The following is a 26,298-nucleotide window of genomic DNA, read 5'->3' as shown; positions in this document are numbered from 1 at the left end:
ATGAGTAGAAAGAATTGTTGGTTTTTTTTTTTTGCCTTCTTTGCTGGCGCATTCTCGTTCCTAGAGCTATGTCTAGGCTTTTTCACAGGAAAAAACGTTTCAAAACAAAAACTAAACTATAAGACTTAAAAGACTGACTTCTAAGGATAGATTTTAAGAGCAAAACTTGAAGTGTATCAATAAACGGCTATTTCTGTACTACAGAGGGATCCCAACTGAATCCCGGCAAGAATGATCCCCCCGTAAAACCGGAAACAAAAAAATATTGTTTCTGGTTTTGGATTGCTCCAGAGCCTTTCGCGCTTTGGCTTCCGCTGGCTGGCAGTAGCGCAGGCTTTGGGGACTGGGTTCTCTCCGGCTTTCTTTGAAGTTTTTTGTTTCTTTCCAGGGCCGTAACCAGCGGGAGCATCCCCGTGCACCCCCCCCCCCCCCCCCACCCCCACCCCCACCCCCACCCCATAAAAGCTTAAGGTCCGCTCATCTATCTACTTTTGCTTTTAAATTGCATGTAAATGTTTTTTGATTAAATCAAGACCACTTTCCATCTGCATATTGTAGCATTTTTAAGAATAGCTCACCCATTTTCCTTTTTGTTTTTGTTTTTGTTTTTTTGTTTTTTTTTGTTTTTTTTTTTCTTTCGCTCTGCTTTTTTATTTTGGTTCAGCTACCTTTTTTGGCTATCCTTTTTTATTTTATTTATTTCATTTTTTTGGGTTCTGCAAATCATTGCCTGTGCACCTCCCCTGCAAGATCCCTGGTTACACCCCTGCTTTCTTTGGCTGGCTACCTTTGGGATTGGACAAACATGTCCATCCAAGCAAGAAGATTGCTTTCTGCACACAAGATATGCTTTATTCAAGGCTTTTTGTTTTGTGTTTTCGTAGGATTGCCGACGCACTACTTGTAAACGATTCAAATGCCAATTAGGTTTATTACTTCCTGGGGAGAAAGCAGAAGTCACGATAAGATCACGACTTTGGCAAAGTACTCTGATCAGGGTAAGCAGTTACTGCAGTAGAGATTCCATAGGCTTTGCTCTTAGAAAATATACAGCAAATATTCAAAAAGGTTGTTGAAGGTTTCCTTGCATGTTACATGTTGCATACCAAGCCTCAAAAGCATTATGGGCGATAATACAATCAGCGAAAGGTCATAACGATATGATTTTGAATAATAATATAATCGAACTTCCATTCTAGGACAGATGTTGTTGGGGCAAATAAAGCAAAACCACGCTGCCTAGTCAAGAACTGGTCCGACTTTTCTCAATCACTATAAATTGCCGCGCGTGAATTGAACAAAAGTAAAGCCTTAAAAATAAAGCACAATTATTACCAGTGTCTTTGCGCTACTCGGCTCGTATTTGCCGCGTGCGTATCGATCGTGGTGGGACCAGATAAAAATGCGCTACACGTTGCTAAGCCATTCAGAGCGCGAGTTGTCTCCTACTTATTTTATACTAAACTCAATGCAGCCCGTACCTAAACACGTTTTGGGCGTAATGTTTTCCCATTTCAGACCATGTGTCATTTCCTAGAGTATCATTTCTTTGTTTAACGTTGCGCATGAGAAGACACATGGATATAGTATATACAACGCAAACAAAGAATCTTATTCCCAAGAGAATAACACGTGGTCTGAAATTGAAAAAAATATTACGCCGAATGTAAAGATGTCAATTTGTTTTTTATCGTTTGCTTCTTTAGAAAAACCCTGGTTCAGTTAAAATAGAAACCGTTGCTACCGTATCGATACCGGACAAGCGCTACACTCAACCAAATACGGAGAACGACTATGTCAAGGTGAGTCGAGACATTCTATGCTTTGGGATTATTTGTATTTTGATATCAAGTTCAAGGATGTTTGGTCTTGAAAACAGTCGGTAATGCATTCTCTGTCATAGCATCGGTTCACAAGTATATGAAAGTGTATTTAAAAATAGTTAGAAATGGCGTAGTGAAAGAACGCTGACATCTTACCAAGCTATGTCTTGGATCAGGCCAGAGGTTGTTTCAGGGTTCAATCTGTGAGTCAGCCGTGCCCTGACTTAGATCAGGCCAGAGGTTGTATCAGGGTTCAATCTGTAAGTCAGCCGTGCCCTGACTTAGATCAGGCCAGAGGTTGTATCAGGGTTCGATCTGTGAGTTAGCCATGCCCTGACTTAAAACAGCGCAGAGGTTGTATCAGGTTTCGATCTGTGAGTTAGCCGTGCCCTGACTTAGATCAGGCCAGGGTGTGTGGATCTTTTTCGTAAATGTTAAGAAAATTACTTCCACTGATTTGTTCATCGTCCTTAGCATTTTAATTTACCCATTTTAGGATGTTAAGATCAGTTTTACATCTGTAAGTATGTAACCCATCCTTGTGTTTTGGTGTTTCCCGACTCGTCATTTATCTGTGGAAGAAATATATCAACAGTTATTAATTTACTTGTCGACTTAGCGTGTCGAGAAGTCAATGTAGTGCTAACAATTCAAACCTCATTTAAAATTGCAAAAAGTTTCGTTCGTAAAGCATATTAGTGCTATGTAAACCTCGTACTAATCTACCGGCTAATTTTAGACTATTTGAAACTCCTAAAACTGATGCAGTAGTAGTCTTGACTAATATGCCTAAGAGTTAACCTCTAGTTTTTATTTTTTTTTAAACTTGGCAATGAAATAGAATTATAAGCGTAGTGGATGCGAAATATTGATTCAACGTAGTCGTTTTTAGAGCAGGTTTTATAGACCCCTTGCAGAACTTTGGAATGCAACTCAATCTGGGGGAAAAAACAATATGTTCCAAATCTCAGGAAATTGAAATTCTTTTGTTTTGTCCGCAAGATCAAGCTGCTTTGACGTCGCATGCAAGAGGTCTATACCTTGACCTACGTACCTTATCCTTGCTGATAGCACCTGGGGATTCTAGGCAGAGTATCGAATCCGTAACAACAATCCTTTTTCAGGCAATCCTCTTTAGATATGTTGTCATCTGCACATCTTGCTCGAAGAGGAGGGATGACATTACATTGCATCTTTGGCGGCTTAGGCCCAGTAGAGCCACCAGGAGGACCGACTGGTACTCCTAGCAATACAAATAGGAAAATACAAGTGAAATGGTTCTTGAGAAAATCAGTCTTCAAACTGTAGTAATACCCTGATACAATCTCTGGGTTGATCAGAGTCAACTCTGAAACAACCTCTGGCTGATTTACTTCTCTCCACACAACCTAAATAACACGCTAAATTTATTTTGATCGTTGAGGTAGCTATGCCCTAACATACATCAGCCCAGAGGTTGTTTCAGAATTCCGCGATCCGTAAGTATGCTGTGCCCTGACATAGATCAGCCCAAAGGTTGTTTAAGGTTTCTAAAACTTTTTGGTTTCTCCTCCCACAATTCTTCCCCCTTTCTACATGCACATTTTCCCGTTTCTATTAAGTCAGGTACTCCCAAGTCTGTGTACCTGCTTTCTTGTTAAAACATCTGGGTATTCTAGGAAGGGAAGCAAATCCGTAGCAGCAATCCAATGCTGTACAACCTTCTTTGCTTATGCCGTCTTCTCCGCACTTTTCGCGAAATATTGGAACAATATTGCATTGTGGGTTCCTTTCGCCACGACGGAATTGTAAAACTTTACCTGCGTTTAACGATAAGAAATAAAGAATACGTTACTTATATCAATGTCAACCAACCCACCGAGAGAGTTTGAAGTGCAGCATCCACAACTGACCGTTCTATCGGGTCGAGAGTGATACGAAATCAAGGGCATGGTAGCGTTAATGCACTCGCCTCTCACCTCTTGGGTCTCGGGTTTGATTCCCGAACTCAACATCACATAAAAGTACCGTTCTTTTTAAGGTCTCTACATTGATTTGAGGGTTTTTTTTCCGGGTTCTCCGCTTTTAATTCCTCCCTCCTCAAAACCTGACGCGCTAAGTTCCAAATTGTTCCATGATAGATCAACTTAGAGGTTTTTACAGGATTCCATTAAACTTGATGGGTTTTTTTTTGAATTGATAGAGTGAGTGTGCAAATGAACAATTTTTCGTGTAAAGAAAAGACGCACAGATATGAGGCTAATTTGGTTTTTGATTGAGTTTAGCGATATTGACGGTTTTCACAGCCGCCATGTTGAATGAATTTAACGAAGTATTCATCATTATATATATTAGTCTCTTGTCAAATCATGCAACATGGCCAGTGTTTTGTTATTTCATTCTCTTGGGAGTGATTAAAAAGCAGCCATTACAACCTGACCGGGTTTCTTTCCAGTTACACCAAGATGCATCCGATCTGTAATCGTTATGCATTCGCTGTCGAATTATTCCTCGGATCGGCTTATTGTGAATGTCGTGCAATTCAGTCTATTTTTCCCCTGATGGGTTGTAACATACCATTAGTGACTACCACCAACAGCAAAAGGCTCACTCCAATAGCTGCATTCATTTTGACTGTGTTCCTAAAACAAACCAGAAAGACAAATCAAAATTGATGAAGGTTACGATGAACATTACAGGGGTAACCGAAATTTAATTTTTGAACGTTTTAAGAACATTTTTAGATCAGTTTCAAAGCCTTCTATTGTTCAATATGTCTTTTACTGATCACCCCAATGGCATATCAAAATATAATCTTTTTACGACGCTCCTTTTTAACTGTACGTAATTTTGGACGTAATGTTTCCCCATTTCATACCAGGTGTCATTCCCTGGAGTATCATTTCTTTGTTTAACAGTTGTTCATAAGAAGAATATAAATATGGATCAGTAAATAGATTATAGTATCAAACAAAGAAGCTTATTCTTAGAAAAATAACGCCATGGTATGAAATGGTAAATATTATATTGAGGCAAAGAGGTCGATCATTCTGTGTCGAGTGCAGACTAATTCTAGCAACAGTAGATATTGCAGCGTAATTACTTCATTAGTGTATTCAGATTCATAAAAAATAGGCCTAATTTTACTATTGTTCGTTTTAATCCTCAAAATCTGTGATACCAAATTAATAAAGTAGATCCAAAATGGTTTTCGCAAGCGCCTAATGCTGCGTTTACACGGTACCGGACGAATTCTTAACCGGTCAGAAAGTTGTACGTTAAGGTTACGAAAGACCTTCAGGGGGTATGTTTGGTTTAAGACTCTCTCTACGCAACGCGTTCAACAAAACCCCATAAAGCTATATATCGTTTTAAATGTCATATGATAAAGATTTCAAAAATAATATTATTTCTAAGTGATCAATTTTCTAATTTGAAACAATGCCAGAACCTTAAACACAAATCGCGTATAGCCAAAAGAATTTAACTATGAATAAGCTAAAGATAATCTACAAAAGGGTGTGAGCGATTTTAGTTATTTTGCTTCTTTAAAAAGTTATTGAATTTTAAAGTTGGAACGTCGAAAAATTTCAATGCCTGTTAATGTTTTACCGCAAAAAGACGAAATACTCAAAATATCAAAACTCGCTCACACCATTTTGTAGATTATCTTTCGCATATTCACATAGTGAGGTTCTTTTGGCTACACGCACTAACGCTACTACCATTAATTCACGGCTCTGCGTAACGTGCCCGATCTGTGTTTAAGGCTCGGCATTGTTTCAAATTAGAAAACCACTTTCAAATAATATTACATTCGAAATCTTTATCATATGACCTTTAAAACGATATATAGAGGATATTACATGGGCGCGCGGAGATACGAATTTTATCTTCGAGTGTTGAAAAGAGCGAACGAGTGAGAGATTTTCAACACGAGAAGATCGAATTCCTATCTCCAAGCGGGCATGTAATATTCTGTTTATTATATAATTATCAATGAAGTATGTTTTGACTTTTTCAGGCAATTCTTTCCGTATATTTTTGAATAGCCATCGCAATGGTGTTATCTTCACACGTGAAAATAACATGTTATTTTCACGTGTGAAGATACCAATTCTTCGAAATAGAGAAAAATAGATATTTCATAGGTAATTATGTAATAAATAGTTTTATGGGGTTTTGTTTAACGTGTTGCGTAGAGAAAGTTTAAAAGAAACATACCCCTGAAGGTCTCCATTAACCTTAAAGTGCAAATGAACCCTTTGACAATATATTCAGTACTGGTTCTGCATAAAGTAAATAGTTGATTGGTAAAATATTTCTTGATTTGAGTGATGCGTCTCTAAGTTATGAAGGTTTATACTTCCAATATGTTAATGATGATGACGTCAGGTAAGGTATTTGGGTGTTTTTGTTGTAACTAGTAATACTAAATGCTGGCCATTTTGAAAATAAAAATTGTAAATAGCTTTCATGTAAACCATGAGTAAAATAATGATGCTTTTTAAATACTGTTTCTATGAACCAGTTCGATTTTGTATATTTGATTAAGCCTTAATAGACGTCACACTCATTAGCATATTGGAAGTATAAACCTTCATAACTTAGAAACGCATCACTCAAATCAAGAAATATTTTACCATTCAACTATTTACTTCATGTAGAATCAGTACTGAAAGTATTGTCGAAGGGTTCATTTGCACTTTAAGGCGTCCCGTTCACACGGGACTGAGATACTCGAACAAAAAAAAACTTATCTAGCCGTTCAAATTTGGATCTGGTCCGTGTAGACATAACGTATTTGTTATACATTCAAAGAGACGGTAAACGGTATGTCCAGGTCAAATGTTTGACCGGTTAAAGATTCGCCCGGTACTATGTAAAACACCGCCTAACACACAGCACACACGCACACCAAACACGCGGTTTGTGCTCAAAAAGTCTAAATTTTTATCTTCGATAATGTAATTGGTTTCATTTTCTCTAAAATTATTTGCAAAATTGTAGACGTGAGTTTTTTGTCGTTATTTCCTGAGGCTGCTTTTACACGGTACGGGACGAAAAAAAGCTTTAAATTGAGCGGAAAGGTAATGCAAAAGGATCCGAAAAATGTTAACGATAATGAAAACTTCCAAAGCTTTAGAGATGTAGGACTTCTAGAAATATATTTTTAAATAGATATTCATATTTAATATATTATTTTATATTGACTACTTAAAAGTAGTCCAATAGTTTCTTATTCCTCGTCGAAGGACTTACCTTGCAAATTTGATGATCCACTAACCCAGCAAGCACTGAAAAGCCAACTGCAAGTAGATATCTTATAAGGGGAACTTAGTTTACAATAGAGTGAATTTATCTTGATTGGGGGATTAGTATCTCTTAGCAAAAGTTGGAAGGAATTTGTCTTGATAGGATGTTTTGATAAATATCTCTTATAGCAACATTTAGAATGGGCTGGCATCCTAATCAAGCTATGATACTGTGTTTAGTACAAACGCTATTATACCTACCGACGAACTCTATTGAAATAAACTGTAATTATAAGCTTACAAGAGAGTATAATTATTTATGCTCTCTTGAAGCTGCCTGTAACTGGACTAGAACGAAGAAAGTGGGGTTTTCTTTAATATTTTGCCACAAGTTTTATGATTTTGAATCAACATCATGATCATCATCATTTGAAGCACAGATTTTTCTCTGAGTTCTTATTTCATATGGTTGCCTTTATGAATAATTTTATTTTAAGCCGTTTTTAGGATTTAATTTTAGGACACTTTAGGAACAAACAATACACTGCTTTATACAGTAATGACAATTGGTTGGTCAGTCTTCCAAACCCTTATATAAACCTAACCAAACTTAAAAAATAGGTGCTTTACTCTAGTGCAATCAAAAAGTCTTACTGGTCTAGTGGCCTTGTACCCCTTGTATTCCGTTAGAAATGCAGTAGTACGGCACACAAGAAGTGACAAAAGCGCGAAACAAGTATGATAATTAACACAAGCCGTTAGCGAGTCATTCTCTAGTTTCTCACGCTTCTTGAGAAAAGATAATGACTAGTTTGTAATTACTGCCGTTTTCCATATTCTGCGAACTCAGACATTTCAACCAACTTATTGTGAAATTGGTTTATCACTGCCACCAGTCAAGAACATAAAAGGTACCGACTGATTATTTTTGATTGACGGCAGCGACGGACTGCCGATTTCGCAAAATGTCGGAAACCGCAGTAAGGAAGAGGTGAATCGAGGGAGTCGTTAGTTTTATTGCTATAATTAGCTATATAATGGCCGACATTCGGGGCCTTATTGTATATTTAATGAGGTTTTCACAGCACGGCCAATTCTAAGAGAAAATGGTGAGCGTTTTAGTGAGCATGCGTAGTTTATTATTACGTCATTTTTAATGATTTTGCTCTTCCCTAATGGAAAAAGCCAGGTGGAAATATGGGCCTTACTCACGCGGTAGACATGTTTATTCTCATAAGAATTTTTTTCTGAAGCACTTGAATACGAGGGGTTGACCAAACAATGCCTCAATTAGGTGGGCTTCTGCAAAGTTCAGATTTTAACGAGAAATAAACTTTTTACTGATACGGCAGCCATCTTGAATTAAGGAATGCTTAGGGGGCAAACTCGTAGAAAATTTATAAAGCATAGAGTGGCGGGGCTACTCATTATAATTCAAGGTGGCCACCGTATCGGTAAAAAGGTCTTTTGTTAAGTTCACCATGTTGCACTGCCTGTGATTGGGCATTGAAAATTAGCTTGAATGTTCTTCAAATCTTAGATATTTTTAGTCTTTTGTTTGAAGAATGGTGATCATGAGGATGGAACTAAGATAACCATAAGAACTGGACTAAACATTTGGTTCTACAGTATTTAATGATAAAATTTATTACGACTAGAGTTCTCTTGAGAATTAAATATATAAGAATATATCTTAAACGGAAAACTTAACAAAAATGTTTTGGTTGCACGTACGAAACAAAAGTCCTCATTTCGACATTTTTACGGCTTTCGTTATTTTTTGGTTTTGGGATTAATGTTTATAGAAAATATGTTTAATATGTTTGTCTTAAATAAAATAAAAAGGAATAGTAAATAATGCTTACATTTCCATGCCGTTTACTAGAAACTGAGTTTCGTGAGGGAAGTGATAGTGTGAAACTTCGAGGGGAGATTTGTCTCGCGACACAAACGTCGAGTATACAAATAGAGAGTCGTTCTGTTTTTTTGTTTCGCTTTTTTGTTTGTTTTGTGTATGTGTGTATACTTTTCTCAGTTGCCAAGATAGTGGCCTGCGTCGCTGCAAGTGCATCTTTATCGTTGTGCGTTGTATGATCTTTATTAACAGTATACACTCAATTGAAGAATCGTTGTCGGGTTCAGAAACATAGAACATAGAAGCTGAGACCGAAATGGCACATGGGAAGTACGTTAATCAGATGCATGCTGTGACCGGCGACCCTTGGCATCATCCACTGTTTTTAATACGCGTTTGGCATTCTAAACCGACTGCATGAATGGCGCAAATGAATAAATTATAATATAATTATGTCATTTCCCATGTGCCATTTCGGTCTCAGCTTTTATGTTCTATGTTTCTGAACCCGACAACGATTCTTCAATTGAGTGTATCTTGCATTCTGACAAAAGTATCCTTTTTTCTTTTGGAGTGGAAAACGTGCGGCTGAAACGCACGCATGCGCGAACATGTTCCCTTAGAGTCTTCAACACCATCATCGTTATTTATATACGGCATTTCTAATTCTCTTCAGATCATAATCAATGCAAGTCCAGTATCCACTGGTCAAGCAAAGCAAAAAACCCCATGGTGGGTGTATTTCCTGGCTGCCTTGGGAGGTGTTCTCTTGCTGGCCATAGCTGTAGGAATCATGTACAAGGTAGGGAGACATTAATTGCTTCTTTCTTACCATTAATTACCATTAATTATCACCACAGAAGTGAACATTGGTACATTCTCTAATTTAACAGGCCTTGTGTCCTTAGGACTTTCCTTCTCTCCTTTTTGTTATTTTGTTTTTGTTTTTTCTTTCTTTCTTTCTTTCTTTCTTTTTTTTTTTTTTTTTTTCATGACTTCATAGAGCATAATGCAGAAACTTCAAGGAATAAACTATTGCTCTTTTTACCATCAATAAAAAGAGCAAATCTAACAGCTAATTTAAGACTTAAGCTGGAGTAACGAAGCTATTATTCCTAGGATTATAATCGGATATGAATACTGATAAATGAGCTAATTATCATTGACATGATTTAGTTTGACGGATGTACCTTCATTCTAATTTAGTAACTAGTACGATTTCTTAACCCATGTACTTACCTCTAAAAGTGTCTATTAGGGATTTTTTTAACATAGGTGTTTGTTTTAGACATTTAGAGCGGTTTTCATAAACCCGTGAAACAAAGTTAGTGGCTGATCTAGGGGTGGGTTTTGGGTGTTGCAACCCCCCCTATGAGAGTCATCGTGATTTATTATTATTATTATTATTATTATTATTATTATTATTATTATTTATTTAATTTTTTTTTCATGACAACACCAACAGCATCGCGAGTTTTATTAAAACAGGGGTGTCGAACACATTTCGCTCGCTTTTTTTTCTATACTTCGTGTGTGGGACCTGAAACAACCATGCTCGCCAGCAGCAAATAATCGACTCCCTAACCCTTTGGTCTGCTATATCTTTCAACCACCTCAATCAATGCTACAACCCCCCCCCTTTGAAAAAAATCCTGGATCCGCCCATGAAAGTGTACTAATTAAAGTTTGAGAGTCAGATAAACACAATAGAAAACAAAAGAATTAGAGTGAAGTAGTGCTACATAAGCTAAAATGTGTTTCACGGGTTCATGAAAACCAATGTAGTTTAGTTCGATATACCGTCAGTCGGTAATACTTAGGTATTTTCAGGTACTTTTTTCTTTAAAAGTTTCAAATAAACCCAGAGCTGGGATGGTTTCTTCCCTTTTATCTTAGCTTTAGTGGGATGGACCCCTTGCATGCAGGATTCCCAATGCAGCCCAATTCATAGGTCAAAACAATAGAATCTTACTTTCAAGAGAAATAGAGGAAATTATATGGGCGCGTGGAGATACGAATTTTATGTTCGAGTGTTGAAAAGAGCGAACGAGTGAGAGATTTTCAACACGAGAAGATAAAATTCCTATCTCCAAGCGGACATGTAATATTCTGTTTATTATATAATTATCAATGAAGTATGTTTTGGCTTTTTCAGGCAATTCTTTCCGTATATTTTTGAATAGCCATCGCAATGGTGTTATTTTCACTCGTGAAATTAATTGTTTTGTCCTCTGAGTTGAACGGCCCTAGGTATTGCAGAAAAATCATTTTGAAATTATCAGTTTCGATATTGAAGTGAACGCCGTATTTTGTGTAATCGTTCGTCCACACCGTAAATCCAGTCTTCGTTGCATAGTCGTATCTTTCTCGAGTCAATCACGTAATACTAAATGACTATTATATCCATTCGTTAGCACATACCGTAAATCCTGTCATCGTTGCGTAGTCATATCTTACTCGAGTCAGTACGTAATACCACTAATATATCCATTTGTTGGCACATACCTTACCTCATCTCCGTTGTCGTTGGCGCATTCACTAGGTGTGTATACTTCTCATCGCAGTCATCTTCACTAGCGATTGTATGATAGTTGCATTACTATATTCTGTTATGATTTTTTAACTCATTTCCTGTCCTGCTCTTCGTTCAGCTTGGATTTTTTAAGCGAAAGAGAGTAAAGGATATTTCCAACCCGCAGACAGATGATTCATTGGTCTCTTAATAAAGGTGTGGAAAATTTATTCATCTCTGGTAAACGGCTCTAGAGGTCATTCGCGTTTCATTGGCATCGCAGGAATTTTTTTTTCGAGTTGGTTTAAAAAAATATGTATATACTGATGGTGGGTTGGTCTACCTCCCTACCTCCCTCCCTCCCTCCCTACCTACCTCCCTACACACCTAGCTACCTAGCTATCTACCTCCCTACTAGCTCCTTACACACCTACCTACACACCTCCCTACCTCCCTACCTACCTCCCTACCTACCTGCCTACCTACCTACCTAACCTACCTACCTACTTCCCTGCCTACCTACCTACCTACCTACACATATACTAATGCCAAACTATTTAATTACCCAGTTATCACTGACCTATCAACTTATCGATCAAACAAATACACCAAATTGCTTTCGGAAATCTTTTTGGGCGTGATTACACATTTTGTAAAACTGTTTTCGATGTCACAAAATGAACGGCTGTGAGGCAACTCATCAAATAAATTCAGACTATCACTTGAGTCACAGGAGTCCAGTTGCATTCGAAATTCAAAATGATTACTAATAAAACATAGTTAAACTAGATTTTAAATAGAGGTTATTACACTGCTAGTTGTGTATCACAGCCGGATAATTTTACGAGTGAAAGCGGCCGTATTTTTTCGAGCCCCAATGAGGCCAAAAAGATACAGCTTCACGAGTAAAATTACTGGCTGTATACACAACTATAGCAGTGTAATAAATTGTTTGTTATGTACGATGCGACACGAAAAAACTGAGAAAGACCGACTGGAACTATAAGTAAATGAATGTGGCTGGTTATCAAAAAAATGGAAACGAGAGACACAAAAATTAGGGAGGCCGAGAAGATTTTTTCAAGGGTTGTTCCTGTCTATTAGCCATTCCAGGATCGAGGAAACAATGCATTTCAGTGCATTTTGGGACTGTTTCAGGGGACATATTTCCAAGATGGCGGCTATTTCGTCCTCTAAAACAGTCCAACAATGCACTGCGATGCCAACTCGAACCAGTTTTCCCCAAAAAAACTTGGAATGACTAATAATATCTGCTTTCATTTACTTTATCTTTCTTGCTCTCGTTTGATTCCTGTATCTTTTTTTATTTACTTCTTGTTTAGTGTTTGGGTTGTTCTTGGGTTTTTCTTGGGCAAATCGTTATTTCTTACAGAGCACCATTTCGATAAAGCTTTCTGACTTGCACTTATTTTAGACCTTTTAGCTTCGTTGTTTGTTTATGCACGTTACAGACCACGTGATGGCACTCTTGGGAGTTGATTCTTTCATGTGTAAATATTTTAACATGTTCGTCATAAAAGAACAATTCTAAAGGGAATGTCATGTGATCTGGAATGGGCAATTTGCACACGAAGCTAAAGAGTGTTCTATTAATTACGAGTTATTCTTTGGTGGACGTCAATCAAGGCGTTTTCATGACATTCATGTGCTTTGATAACTTTGTGTTTGCCGCCTACAATGTCATGGAAACGCTTTGATTGACGTCCACCAAAACCCTAATTCGTCGTGACGCACGTAATTGCACGATTCTGCGCACGCTATTAATTTAGAACGACTGGCTATATCAATTAGACTAAGGTCAAACGTCGAATTTTACATGAGCCGAACCTAATGACATCAAAGAAGACCGTCTTTGTATCCATTATTTTAATTAGGTTCGGTTCATGTGAATTTCGACGTTTTGCCTGAGCCCAACCATGGCTTCAATTTCAATACATGTTTTTTTTTCTTTTTTTTTTCAGTTGAACTTTTTCAAGCGCAATAGATATGCCAAAGACATCTCTGAACCAGTTGTAGATCACGCGGGAAGTGATAATCATGCCTCAACAGCATAAAGTAACGTGTATAATTTGCAATGTATTATAGTATCATTGTGTTTGACTAATCGTCTTCTACCAAAGAAATTTATTCAATATCACTTTTTTTTTCTTTACTCCATCGATGGGTTTCAATCAGCAGATTAAAGTCTTTTTGAATATAATTATTATCTTGCGCTGGAAGTTTTCATTGAAAACTTGCGATTCAACTGATAAACATTCCGTTCAAGAAATGAAGTGAAGTTAAGAGAAATCAGGCAATTCGGAAACTCTTATTTCGATGTAAGAACTCGTAATTAACACAACCAATAAGGTCCTCTATTTTCATCGGTCTTACTAGTACACATATATGAGATACGTCACTATTGATTTACATAATGAGCTTGGGTTTGAACCTGTAAAGGTCGCACGGTTATCCGGCGCATGCGCAATTCAAGTATTTTACCACTGCAATGTCTTTCTTTCCCTTTTCTTCGCCATCCCCTCCATTGCGCTGTTGTGGTTCTTAAGAAAGATCCACCAGATCAGTTCCCATTCTCATAAGGAGTACAGTTAGACCATTCGTTAGAAATAGCTTTAGGATACGTACTGTGAACCTCGCTATTGTACTAACATTTTTTATGAACGTTTTTATAGTTTTGAATGTAAGAAATTTTGAATTGTAAATGAATATTTCATTAATAAAAATTCCCAAAGACTTTCTTCATTTCAATCATTTCTAGAATTTACTATCGTTAAGCATTTTCACGGCTCAAAACTGAAATTAATGCAATCTGTTTACTGACAACTGCTTGCAAAACTGACCGAACCACCCTTTTATCGAACCCTGAAATAACCAAGTGGCGTAAGGCCTGGGATCAGTCGTGAGAATAGCACTGAAAAACCCTCGATACGATTGACTTGCAAAGAAATTCACCTCCTCATACTCATTAATAATTCATGAGGAAACCAGCCAATCAATGGGCTAATTTTGGGTCACATGATGTTACTTGAAACCTGGTAAAATCATGTGAAAGGACTGAATTCAGTCTGTAGTAACTCCAGTTACTCCAAGTCGAATAATAATGAGCATGAGAAGTCATTTCAAAGCCTCCAATATCGGACTGGACAAGATTTCAAGTCCACGAAATTAGTTCCAATCCTCGACATCCTCGGCTTCGCCTCGGACTGGAACTAATTGCTTGGACTTCATATCCCGTCCAGTCCTCATTGTCGGCTTTGAAATATTACTTCAAATCCATAGTCGAGGTTAGTTTTAGTGATGTGACTAAAACTCCATCGTTCGTCTGCCTCGCCTTCCGCGTCCAATCTCTTGGGCTCTTTCGGTGACAGTTTATTTATTTATTTCAACGATATTTATACAGGGATGTCTCATTAGCAGAGCCAGTTTCAAGAGAGCCCTGTTAAGTTGTGGACATGTCATGAATCATGAAGGCATATCAACTCTGTTTCTGCACGCCCAGTATTTTGCACCGCTCAAACAATCGCCAATTCAATAAATTATCCTATGAATATGCACTTGCAACGTGAAATTAGTGTGAGTCGCGCAATTGCAAAATACTAATATTTAGTTTTACTGTGGTTAAAACCATGGTTATTCAGCGATTAGCGCTAGTACGTGAGGGAACGTCTTAGTTCTACCTCGCTTCAGTTGCTCTTGGCGGGGAATTTGGCGCCAGTGATATTCATAAATTAAAGAAATAATCCAACATTTAATATCTTTTAACATAAGAAACTTTCACATAAAGTTTGTAGCTTTAGTTAATATATTTTCCAAGCTATTTATAAAACAGTCCATCTGTATGCCATCATTACTCAGGAAGAAAGGGAAGGGTTTGAAACGTGGCAAAAATCGTGTAAAAGAGGGCGTATATTAGGGTTAAATAACCTAATTTTTTCCCGACTCTTTCAATTTTCAGCTGCATAAGTTGATTCATATACTGCGAGGATCAGCTCAATTTGATACAACTTCGAGGTGTTTGGAAATCGAATGAAACACTCTTTCAAGTACTATACTTGGAATGCTTCTCAAACTATTAATAATTCTTGGAGAAATTCAAAGCATAAGTTGCCCAAATTCTCTGCTAATTAAGAACACATCTTCAAACCTCCTTCACGCCAGTGATTTTCTTTTTTTCTTTTTCTTTTTTGTCCTCATTACCGCCGTGTTTGCATTACTACGCGGCTACCCCAGTCACAAATCGCGTCGTGTAGTTTGCAATAGACTGCCGTCAATCAAACACCTCATTCTACTGGATGTACTCAAACTCTTTGCAATCGCTTTCGGAACTTTCCTTCGTGATACTGACTGAGAAAGTTTGATAGAAAAGCCAACTCACTGATCCAAACGTGTATAAATGGCGTCAACATAAATGATTGACAGAAGTCTATTGCAAACTATAATAAGTAAGAGTTAATTACCGCGAACGGAGGCAATAAGCCATGCGGCCCTCGGGATGTATAGGCTTATTGTCGACGTTTGAGGTAATAAAGTAATTTATTTATTAATTGAGAAGGTTTTCTATCAAATGTTGCTCATTATAAATGCGAACGGTCTATATATAGTTATTAACCGGGTTAATAACTATAGATTGACCTCGCATTTATAATGAGGGTTATGATAGAAATAAAGCCTTGTGGATAACAAAGAAAACTGTGTCAATTGAGAAAAAATGCGAAAATAACGCTGGCACTATAACGGTTTAAAGTTAACACAAACCAAATAAAATGCTGTAACATATATGAGAGCTTTAAGAGCGCGAACAGAAATTCCCATAGTAATGATTATTTTATACAAGAAAAATCGTGCACTCAGATTTGTTAGGTTACTCTCTAGATACAAAGAACTAGTAGCAGGTCTATATCTAAATATAAACTTTTAATTCGTAAGAAGGAATTTTTCCCTCTTTACAAACTCAACGTTGGCAATGAGCAGCGTTGCCGCAGAAGCCCACCTTAATATGCTGGCGTTCAACCCCGATCAGCCGCATGGTTCAAAAAGGATGAGATTGATCGAAATTTCGACCAGTGAGGTGGACATATCTTTCCACTCCGGCTTTTCCGAGCCAAAACATTAAAAGTGCAAGTGCCTCACAAGTGCATTAATTTATAATCTGCGCATGCTCACTAAAACGAGATGCCTGAGTGCCTCAACATTTCCACACCACTTTATCTCGGCACTAGAGATGTTGTGAAAACATCATTAGGTATGCAATAAAGCAGATTAATACTTTTTGAACTACGGCAATAAGCATATATTTCCTTCATCCCTCGGGAAATACATGCAGCTATTTCAATAACGTTTGGCGAACGTTTTGCTTCTTTAATCATTTTATGTATAATAGGGTCCCTTTGAACATGTGCAATTAATGCTTTATATTGAACCCGCATTTAGTTCAGTTTCAAACAATGGATACTCAAATACTTAAAAGATTGCTTAACTTGAATTCAACCAACCTTTTCCCGCGCGTTTTAATTTTGCCTACACTTGCACCAAAGTCACTAGGAGTTGTTCGCTATCTCATTAATGTGAACTCGATTAGCAAGGCGCGCCTCCTAAAGGTTGACAAGGGGCGGTAATGGATTCTAAGAAGCTCTTAATTTGAGCAGCTGAAGAAAGCTTGCTCTGTTTATCGAGTTAGAAATTTCTTGAAGTAGTCAAACCTTATAAATATGCATCTCTACTTCTCATTTTAATGATTTTACTAATTACGAGTATCGCGATTATATTCTCCTAGAAGTTTGATCAGGAGAGAGCCGCGCGAAAGGAGAATCGTTATACAAAACATATTGCGAACATGAGTCACCAAATATACGGGTTTATATTCACGGCTTTGGAAGAAAACGACTACGGACAATACGGGATATGTTTTCCTCTAACTAGCCGCCAATTATAAACCCGCATTGGCGGCAAAAATTAGCAATGATTTATGATTATTTATCAACATGGCTAATCGCATTTACACAAATATCGCACTTCAGAGTGTTTATTTTTACCACATGCCGTATTGCATGTGGAAAAAGCCCCGTTAAACCCTACCAGCTCAGCATCGCTTTTCTAGTTATTTGAAAAAACAGCAACTCGAGTCTTAAACACTACGTTTTTTGCCAGCATCAGAGATGGCGTGTTATGATTATTACCCTTTTGCGTCCCGGATCAAATCAAGGGGTGAAAGGGAGTGTGTCAATCAGAGTCAGTCAAGTGCTTCATGAGTAGGTATATATAACATTGCAGTAAGGTGTGAGTCTTTCAGTACTGTCTGAAGCACACAAGATCAAGAGCACTGAAGCAGAAGCCACGTCTCGTTTAGGTAAGGAAAAAAAGTATTTACATCTTAAAATTTTTTTCGTCGCAATATAGAAATAAATAACATGAATGCCATTAATTACTTTCCTTGAATTTCACAGGATCAAAATGGAATCCTTTCTCTTCTTTGTCCTTTTTACAACTCTGTTTCCCGCGTTTTATGCTGATAGTCAGTTGAATATGGAGTACGTTAATAGCTTAGGAAGTAGAGCCATCATCAACGCACCTTGCAGGAAGTGCTACAAGGAGGATGCGAACGGAGTGTGCCGTAAAATCTTTGGTTGTGAAGAAAAGAGAGCCATCATCAACGCACCTTGCAGGAAGTGCTACAAGGAGGATGCGAACGGAGTGTGCCGTAAAATCTTTGGTTGTGAAGAAAAGAGAGCCATCATCAACGCACCTTGCAGGAAGTGCTACAAGGAGGATGCGAACGGAGTGTGCCGTAAAATCTTTGGTTGTGAAGAAAAGAGAGCCATCATCAACGCACCTTGCAGGAAGTGCTACAAGGAGGATGCCAATGGAGTGTGCCGCAAAATCTTTGGCTGTGAAGAAAAGAGAGCCATCATCAACGCACCTTGCAGGAAGTGCTACAAGGAGGATGCCAACGGAGTGTGCCGCAAAATCTTTGGATGTGAAGAAAAGAGAGCCATAATCAACGCACCTTGCAGGAAGTGCTACAAGGAGGATGCCAATGGAGTGTGCCGCAAAATCTTTGGCTGTGAAGAAAAGAGAGCCATCATCAATGCACCTTGCAGGAAGTGCTACAAGGAGGATGCGAACGGAGTGTGCCGCAAAATCTTTGGCTGTGAAGAAAAGAGAGCCATCATCAACGCACCTTGCAGGAAGTGCTACAAGGAGGATGCCAATGGAGTGTGCCGCAAAATCTTTGGCTGTGAAGAAAAGAGAGCCATCATCAACGCACCTTGCAGGAAGTGCTACAAGGAGGATGCCAATGGAGTGTGTCGCAAAATCTTTGGCTGTGAAGAAAAGAGAGCCATCATCAACGCACCTTGCAGGAAGTGCTACAAGGAGGATGCCAATGGAGTGTGCCGCAAAATCTTTGGATGTGAAGAAAAGAGAGCCATCATCAACGCACCTTGCAGGAAGTGCTACAAGGAGGATGCCAATGGAGTGTGCCGCAAAATCTTTGGATGTGAAGAAAAGAGAGCCATCATCAACGCACCTTGCAGGAAGTGCTACAAGGAGGATGCCAATGGAGTGTGTCGCAAAATCTTTGGCTGTGAAGAAAAGAGAGCTTCGAATCGGTGTTGCCCAACCTGTGATTGCTAACACTTGTCTACTTAATAATTTTTAACTTGTGATTGCTACCATTTGTCTCCTTAATACTTACTTCAGTTATAATCACTAAATTGTGTTCAACAAACAACAATAAAACCATTAAATATATAGTCCAAAATTGTGCAATGTTTGATATGCATAGTGTAAAATTTAATTATGCAAGTTTGTACGATCTCGTTGTGAAGGGAAAATGTCAAAGGGGGATGATATTCTGCACAAAACAGGCAGATGATAAAATTAATGATGCTCATATATATGTATATTTATTTATTTCTTTGCTTTTTGTTTTTAAAACTTTTTAAAATAACATTCCCCATCAAACGCTACGCGCTACGTTTCATTAGAGTTTGGATCAGTGAGTATAGACAGAACAATCCACTTTGAATTGTTTAATTTCACAAGTTTTTGTAATGAACGGCTCGATGGATCTCCATGATCCAATGCATTCTATTTTTCAATTTTTTTCCGATGGCTGCTTCAAATAAGGTGTAAAAGGTGTAAAACTACCTTTATCGCGGAGGGTGAAAACGATTTCTTAAACATTGACTCTTCCCCAATCGCTCCGCGATAAAAAGAATCAGACCGGTCTATTCATAACAGACCATCGATTCCCATAAAAACGTGAAGTACAATATAAACAATATAATTATGTTTATTTATTCTTAACTTGATCGGTAATGTGAGTAGATAAAGCATTTTCCGGCACTACGTTGATAACTTGGGATGTGGTCGTCCATTCTTTCGAGATATGGGCTCAAGTTAAAAATGACTTGACAAAACAACACCAATAAAAATGCATGCGATAAATAACACCAATGCATGCATAAATATTTTTTAAAGTAGAAAAAGCCTAGATAATAATAATGATAATATGATATCACTTTATTTTACGAGGGTGGCATACATTACTGGTAGCCCAGTAGTTTACATTATGGCCCTCCAAAATTTAGGATCCAAGATCTAGGAATATTACCCGCTAAAAAGCTGTCAGACAGAACGGTCTTCTTGATTAATCATGTGTAGAGTTTGAAGTGTTTACAAGGTTCAATAGATACATAGCATTGCATCATGTCATGACTTGATAAGTTCGATCTTCTCTATTGTGCAAGATGAATAGCAAAACTGTTTTCCGAGCATGATATTGTACTTATTTTTGATTACGTTATTATGTCTGCGAATTAATCGATGTCTCAGGAAAAAAGTTTGTACAAAACTGTCTCAGGAATAGCAAATTTGTTTATTTGTATGTATACCACGACAAAGTTGTGGAAGTGGCAGCGTGCATGCGCATTCGGGCTCGAAAGTTCCCGCCAAATCTATCAGCCTTCACCATTCTTTCTATATGTCTTTTAACATCAAAAGTTTTAGCTATTTATATCTATAAAGGACTAACTATCAAACTCCATCATACGCTGCGCTTGTGGTTCCACTTCAGTTTTGGTCATAAGAGTGTAGACCGAAAAACAATCATTTCAATTTGTTAAATTTCACAAGTTTTTTTTAACGGCTCGCTGGATCTCCTTGATCCGAATGCATTCCTATCCGATGGATGTTTTTCGAATAATTTGACGCATTTAACTACCTATATCTATAGTCGAAGACATGTGGTATAAGAATGGCGAGAGGGATGAAAATGATTTCGTAAATTTATTTTTCCCCATTCGTTCCTCAAATTAAATAGAATCAGACGAGACCAGTATTCAATCAGGCTTACCGTGGATTTGCTTTAGACATTTTTGCTTTAATACTTTTTTTGGAGTTCGTGCAGTTTAAAACAATAGATGACAAACATGTTTGTACTGAATGTGAATTCATTTTGCATTTTTAGTGAATGCGTGCGTATAATTTCCCTTAACGCTATTCTTTTGCCATACCATTCTTCATCTACAGTAAAAACCCGCGAGTAAGAACCTGAAAATTAAGAGCCTGTTAGCCTCAAATTTGTCATTTATACCCCCTTTAAACAAGAACCTATTTAGCCTAGAAAATGAAAAACAGGTTCTTATTTTCAAAAATCATCATTTAGTGATGCAGAGCTGGGTAAGAATCCTGTTGAGAAAAATAGGAGCTTGCCATTGCTGTGCAGATAAATCAATTAATATGATAAAACGTAAAGTGAAGGAAGGTTGATATTAATTGTATTGCATTATGAGGGGTGGGTTTGATTGAAAAATAGGCTGATTACCATTTTGTCTTGTAGCTGGAATTCAATTGTTTTTACACAGAAATAAGAACCTATTCAAAAACCTAGATAGCCTAAAATTGTGTTAACTACCATTTAAGCAAGAACCTGTTAAGACTAACTCTAAAACAAAGTAGGTTCTTACTGTATCACACCTTTGTCATACCATTTTTCATTTGTTTTGCTTGCGTTCAGGCCGCAGTGGGATGCAAGACGTTTTAACATCCTTGCCTTGATTAGTATAGAGGGTAAAAGAAATTTATATTCCGTATAATCTTTGAGGTCACCTATTATTTTAAACCGCACGAACTTCAAAAAAAGTGTTAAAGCAAAAAGGGCCATTAAAACGTAGACTACAACATAAAGAAGATAATGTTATGTTAATTTATTTCTAAGTTGATCGGTAATGTGAGTAGATAAAGCATTTCCATTACGTTAATAACTTGGTACATGCTTATCATTCTTCCGAGATATGGGCTTAAGACTTGACAAAAAATGCATGCGATAAATAACACCAATGCATGCACGAATTATTGTTAAGTAGAAAAAGCCTAGATCTAGGAATATTACTGCGCAGAAAAATCAATTAATGTAATAAAACGTAAAGTGAAGGAAGGTTGATATTAATTGTATTGCAAAATGAGGGGTGGGTTTGATTGAAAAATAGGCTGATTACCATTTTGTCTTGTAGCTGGATTTTAATTGTTTTTACACAGAAATAAGAACCTATTTAAGAACCTAGGTAGCCTAAAATTGTGTTAACTACCATTTAAGCAAGAACCTGTTAAGACTAGCTCTAAAACAAAGTAGGTTCTTACTGTATCACACCTTTATCACCTTTATCACCTTCATCACCTTATTTCTTACTGGTGGGGAAAAAATCCTTAAAACGGTCTAAATTCAAAAAAACAACCACAAAGAGCGAAAGAAGTGCTATTTCTCAATGATCGGGTAAAATTTCGAGGCTTTATTTCACGTTTCAATGATTTTATTGAAATTTTTGATGTAGACTACAAAATAAAGAAGATAATGTTATGTTAATTTATTTCTAAGTTGATCGGTAATGTGAGTAGACAAAGCATTTCCATTACGTTAATAACTTGGTACATGCTTATCATTCTTCCGAGATATGGGCTTAAGACTTGACAAAAAATGCATGCGATAAATAACACCAATGCATGCACAAATTATTGTTAAGTAGAAAAAGCCTAGATCTAGGAATATTACTGCGCAGATAAATCAATTAATGTAATAAAACGTAAAGTGAAGGAAGGTTGATATTAATTGTATTGCAAAATGAGGGGTGGGTTTGATTGAAAAATAGGCTGATTACCATTTTGTCTTGTAGCTGGAATTCAATTGTTTTTACACAGAAATAAGAACCTATTCAAAAACCTAGATAGCCTAAAATTGTGTTAACTACCATTTAAGCAAGAACCTGTTAAGACTAACTCTAAAACAAAGTAGGTTCTTACTGTATCACACCTTAATCATGCCATTTTTCATTTGTTTTGCTTGCGTTCAGGCCGCAGTGGGATGCAAGACGTTTTAACATCCTTGCCTTGATTAGTATAGAGGGTAAAAGAAATTTATATTCCGTATAATCTTTGAGGTCACCTATTATTTTAAACCGCACGAACTTCAAAAAAAGTGTTAAAGCAAAAAGGGCCATTAAAACGTAGACTACAAAATAAAGAAGATAATGTTATGTTAATTTATTTCTAAGTTGATCGGTAATGTGAGTAGATAAAGCATTTCCATTACGTTAATAACTTGGGACATGCTTATCCATTCTTCCGAGATATGGGCTTAAGATAAAAATGACTTGACAAAAAATGCATGCGATAAATAACACCAATGCATGCACAAATTATTGTTAAGTAGAAAAAGCCTAGATCTAGGAATATTGCCCGCTAAAAAGCTGTCAGACAGAACGGTCCTCTTGATTAATCATGTGTAGAGTTTGAAGTGTTTACAAGGTTCAACAGATACATAGCATTGCATCATGTCATGACTTGATAAGTTCGATCTTCTCTATTGTACTTGATGAATACCGAAGTATTTCTGAGCATAATATTGTACTTATTTTTGATTACATTATTATATATGCAAACTAATTGATGTTCAAGTTTGTTTTTATCATGACAAAGTTGAGGAGATGGCAGCGTGCGCAGGCCTTCCGGCGCGAAAGTTCCCGCCAAATCTATATAGGCCGTAACTTGGTTCGCTTAATATTAAACAATGCAAAATTTCTCTCCAGTTTAATATTTACTTCTTGAAAATAAGTAAAACAACACCGCTTAGAGAGAAAGGAAGATGGTAGAATACATATTTCCAGAAGATGACAACACACAACAATCTTCATATGTAATAAAGTAGAGCACCAATGACTGAACAAAAATATCGTCGCAGCCACAAAAGGAGTAGAAATACAAAACAAAAGGGTTTGTCTTTATCAAGTGATTTTTGATTATTCTCGTCCTGGCATAAATAATGCATTATAGATTCGATTTTTATTACCGTTATTAAGTTATTGTTGTGATTTTTAGCAGTGCCCCCCCTCCCCCCCAAAGATTTTCAGCTTTCGCAGCCCTTGCGCATGTCGGTATGGGCAATGTGAATACAACAATGTATTTTCCTAAACTTTGTCTGCACGTTTTTCCTGTATATTTTCTTCTGCCATATTGAACAACATAAAATTTTCCTAAACTTCTTTTTGTCTGCACGTTTTTCCTGTATATTTTCTTCTGTTTTTTCATTTGCTTTATTTATTTTTTATTAGCTTTACGGCTGGAGTACAAACACTATATATAAGTGTGCAACAAGAAATACCACTAAATACAGCTAAATTATGCTAATCCTATTGTTTTCTATTGTTTAATTAGCACTATTTACTACTAAATAGTGCAAAGTGTTGTACACTTTTAGTGTTTGTACTCTAGTAATTATTAAAAAGTAAATTAAGAAAAACACTAGTTGAGGGAAAGAACAACAGGGCAAGAGTCCCTTATAAAGTTCCTCCAAAATAACCTTTCACAAACACTTAATACTAATAAGAAACATTAAAAATAGAAACCGAAATATTGACATATATCCATCAAAAACTACGAGCAGCAGGTGATATTATATGAGCGGCATTTAGAAAAGTAATACCCCATTCACACCCAGGCTTAAACATGTTTTAAAGTGGTTTAACTAAACAGGTTTGAAAAACTATCTACGAAGACTTGATGCATGATCGAGATCGTGCGATTTCCTATACTAATTATTCTCAATGTTGGAAATAAAACATGAAATCAGAGTTAATAGCGATTAACTTAAATGAAATCAATACAACAATAGATATCCCACAATCCTTTGCATCGTATAAATTACAGCCAATCCTGTCTTTGCACACACTCGTTTCAACGACCTCAAGATAATATAAGATGTGCAAAAACCGCCCATCTAAACTTGGATGCACCTTTATCTCTGATAAAGTCATCCTCTTCAATATTCTTTTAATAAAGAATACTAAAAAGGATGAAAACTTTATATATATATATATAAACTGCTATAAAAAAACTCATGAATCAAATTCATAGGTCGTTGAATTAATTCATGAGTTTTTGAAAATGTATATAAAACTAAATAAACGTCGACAGAAGTTCATAACTATGTTATGAACTTCTGACGTCGAATATTATGGATATAACAAGTGAATTATTTACCGCTATAAACAGCAGCCACAGATGCTCGGAGTGTTACCAAAAATAGAGAAACGAAAAATAAATTCATTTTATCATAATTTGACGAAAAGATGATATCTAGAAGAAATTTCCGCTTTTCAAAATGGCTTTAAGTTTAAATCCAATGGATCTTGATTGACCACGTTTTATACAAAACCGGCATGTTTTTCCTGCATTTTATGTTACCTTTTGCGTTATGCCCGTTTTCAGATTTTTTTTAGCTTTTTTCTAAGCCTTAATTTACAGTATTTCCATTTACTGAGAGTGCTTTATTTTACTGTGACGTTTTTAGCTTTCATGAGTATTGATTCAAATATCGAAAACTTGAACCAAAGCAAAACAAAAACATCTAATTTAAGCATGAAAATACGTAAAACCACATATTAAAACCACTGAGTGATGGTAATGTTAATCATAACATCTTGATTAGCAAAACAACAACAAAAACAACGCAAAACATAATAACACGTCCAACCACATGATATGGAAACCAGTGAATAATAATAAAAAATAATGACATCTTGAATAGCAAAAACAGTAACAACAACAACGACAACAACAACAACAACGACAACGACACGTCCAACCACATATGGAAACCTGTGAATAATAATAATAAATAATGACATCTGGAATAGCAAAAACAGTAACAACAACAACAACGACGACGACACGTCCAACTACATATGGAAACCTGTGAATAATAATAATAAATAATGACATCTGGAATAGCAAAAACAGTAACAACAACAACAACGACAACGACACGTCCAACCACATATGGAAACCAGTGAATAATAAAAATAAATAATGACATCTGGAATAGCAAAAACAGTAACAACAACAACAACAACAACAACAACAACGACAACAACAACGACACGTCCAACCACATATGGAAACCTGTGAATAATAATAATAAATAATGACATCTGGAATAGCAAAAACAGTAACAATAACAACAACAACAACAACGACAACAACAACGACACGTTTAACCACATATGGAAACCAGTGAATAATAATAATAAATAATGACGTCTGGAATAGCAAAAACAACAACAACGACAACGACACGTCCAACCACATATGGAAACCAGTGAATAATAGTAAAAAATAATGACGTCTGGAATAGCAAAAACAGTAACAACAACAACAACAACAACGACACGTCCAACCACATATGGAAACCAGTGAATAATAGTAAAAAATAATGACGTCTGGAATAGCAAAAACAGTAACAACAACAACAACAACAACGACACGTCCAACCACATATGGAAACCAGTGAATAATAATAAT

General features: G+C 36.7%; 3 protein-coding genes across 6 annotated transcripts in view; 2 read left to right on the top strand and 1 right to left on the bottom strand.

Moving 5' to 3' along the window:
* LOC116307695 (integrin alpha-9) overlaps positions 1–14,193 on the top strand; it is a 37,537-nt gene extending 23,344 nt beyond the window's left edge. For 3 of the 4 annotated variants that reach the window (XM_031718012.2, XM_031718004.2, XM_031717996.2), the window contains 4 exons: positions 885–998; positions 1,707–1,802; positions 9,589–9,714; positions 13,407–14,193. In XM_031718012.2, coding sequence (XP_031573872.1) covers positions 885–998; positions 1,707–1,802; positions 9,589–9,714; positions 13,407–13,499 — 429 coding nt within the window. In that variant the 3' untranslated portion in view covers positions 13,500–14,193. Of the gene's footprint in view, positions 1–884; positions 999–1,706; positions 1,803–9,588; positions 9,715–11,563; positions 11,641–13,406 lie in introns of all 4 variants that reach the window. The other variant, XM_031718018.2, reaches the window with a different exon arrangement.
* Positions 2,280–7,122, bottom strand: LOC116307746 (uncharacterized). Its single transcript, XM_031718050.1, has 5 exons — positions 7,065–7,122; positions 4,380–4,444; positions 3,449–3,622; positions 2,878–3,066; positions 2,280–2,395 (listed from the first exon to the last, which is right to left on the bottom strand). The coding sequence occupies exons 2-4, from the start codon at positions 4,429–4,431 to the stop codon at positions 2,879–2,881; spliced, it is 414 nt and encodes a 137-aa protein (XP_031573910.1). The 5' UTR covers positions 4,432–4,444; positions 7,065–7,122; the 3' UTR covers positions 2,280–2,395; position 2,878.
* Positions 14,194–17,742: 3,549 nt separating the features above from the next.
* Positions 17,743–19,194, top strand: LOC148907039 (uncharacterized). Its single transcript, XM_089036179.1, has 2 exons — positions 17,743–17,791; positions 17,889–19,194. The coding sequence occupies exon 2, from the start codon at positions 17,896–17,898 to the stop codon at positions 19,075–19,077; it is 1,182 nt and encodes a 393-aa protein (XP_088892305.1). The 5' UTR covers positions 17,743–17,791; positions 17,889–17,895; the 3' UTR covers positions 19,078–19,194.
* The last annotated feature ends 7,104 nt before the right edge of the window (positions 19,195–26,298 follow it).

This window comes from Actinia tenebrosa, unplaced genomic scaffold (assembly GCF_029948245.1).
Source record: "Actinia tenebrosa isolate PJP-AT-01 unplaced genomic scaffold, QUT_ActTen_1.0 PGA_scaffold4__44_contigs__length_22323623, whole genome shotgun sequence".
NCBI lineage: Eukaryota > Metazoa > Cnidaria > Anthozoa > Actiniaria > Actiniidae > Actinia > Actinia tenebrosa.
This window is presented reverse-complemented; position numbering and strand designations above follow the sequence as displayed.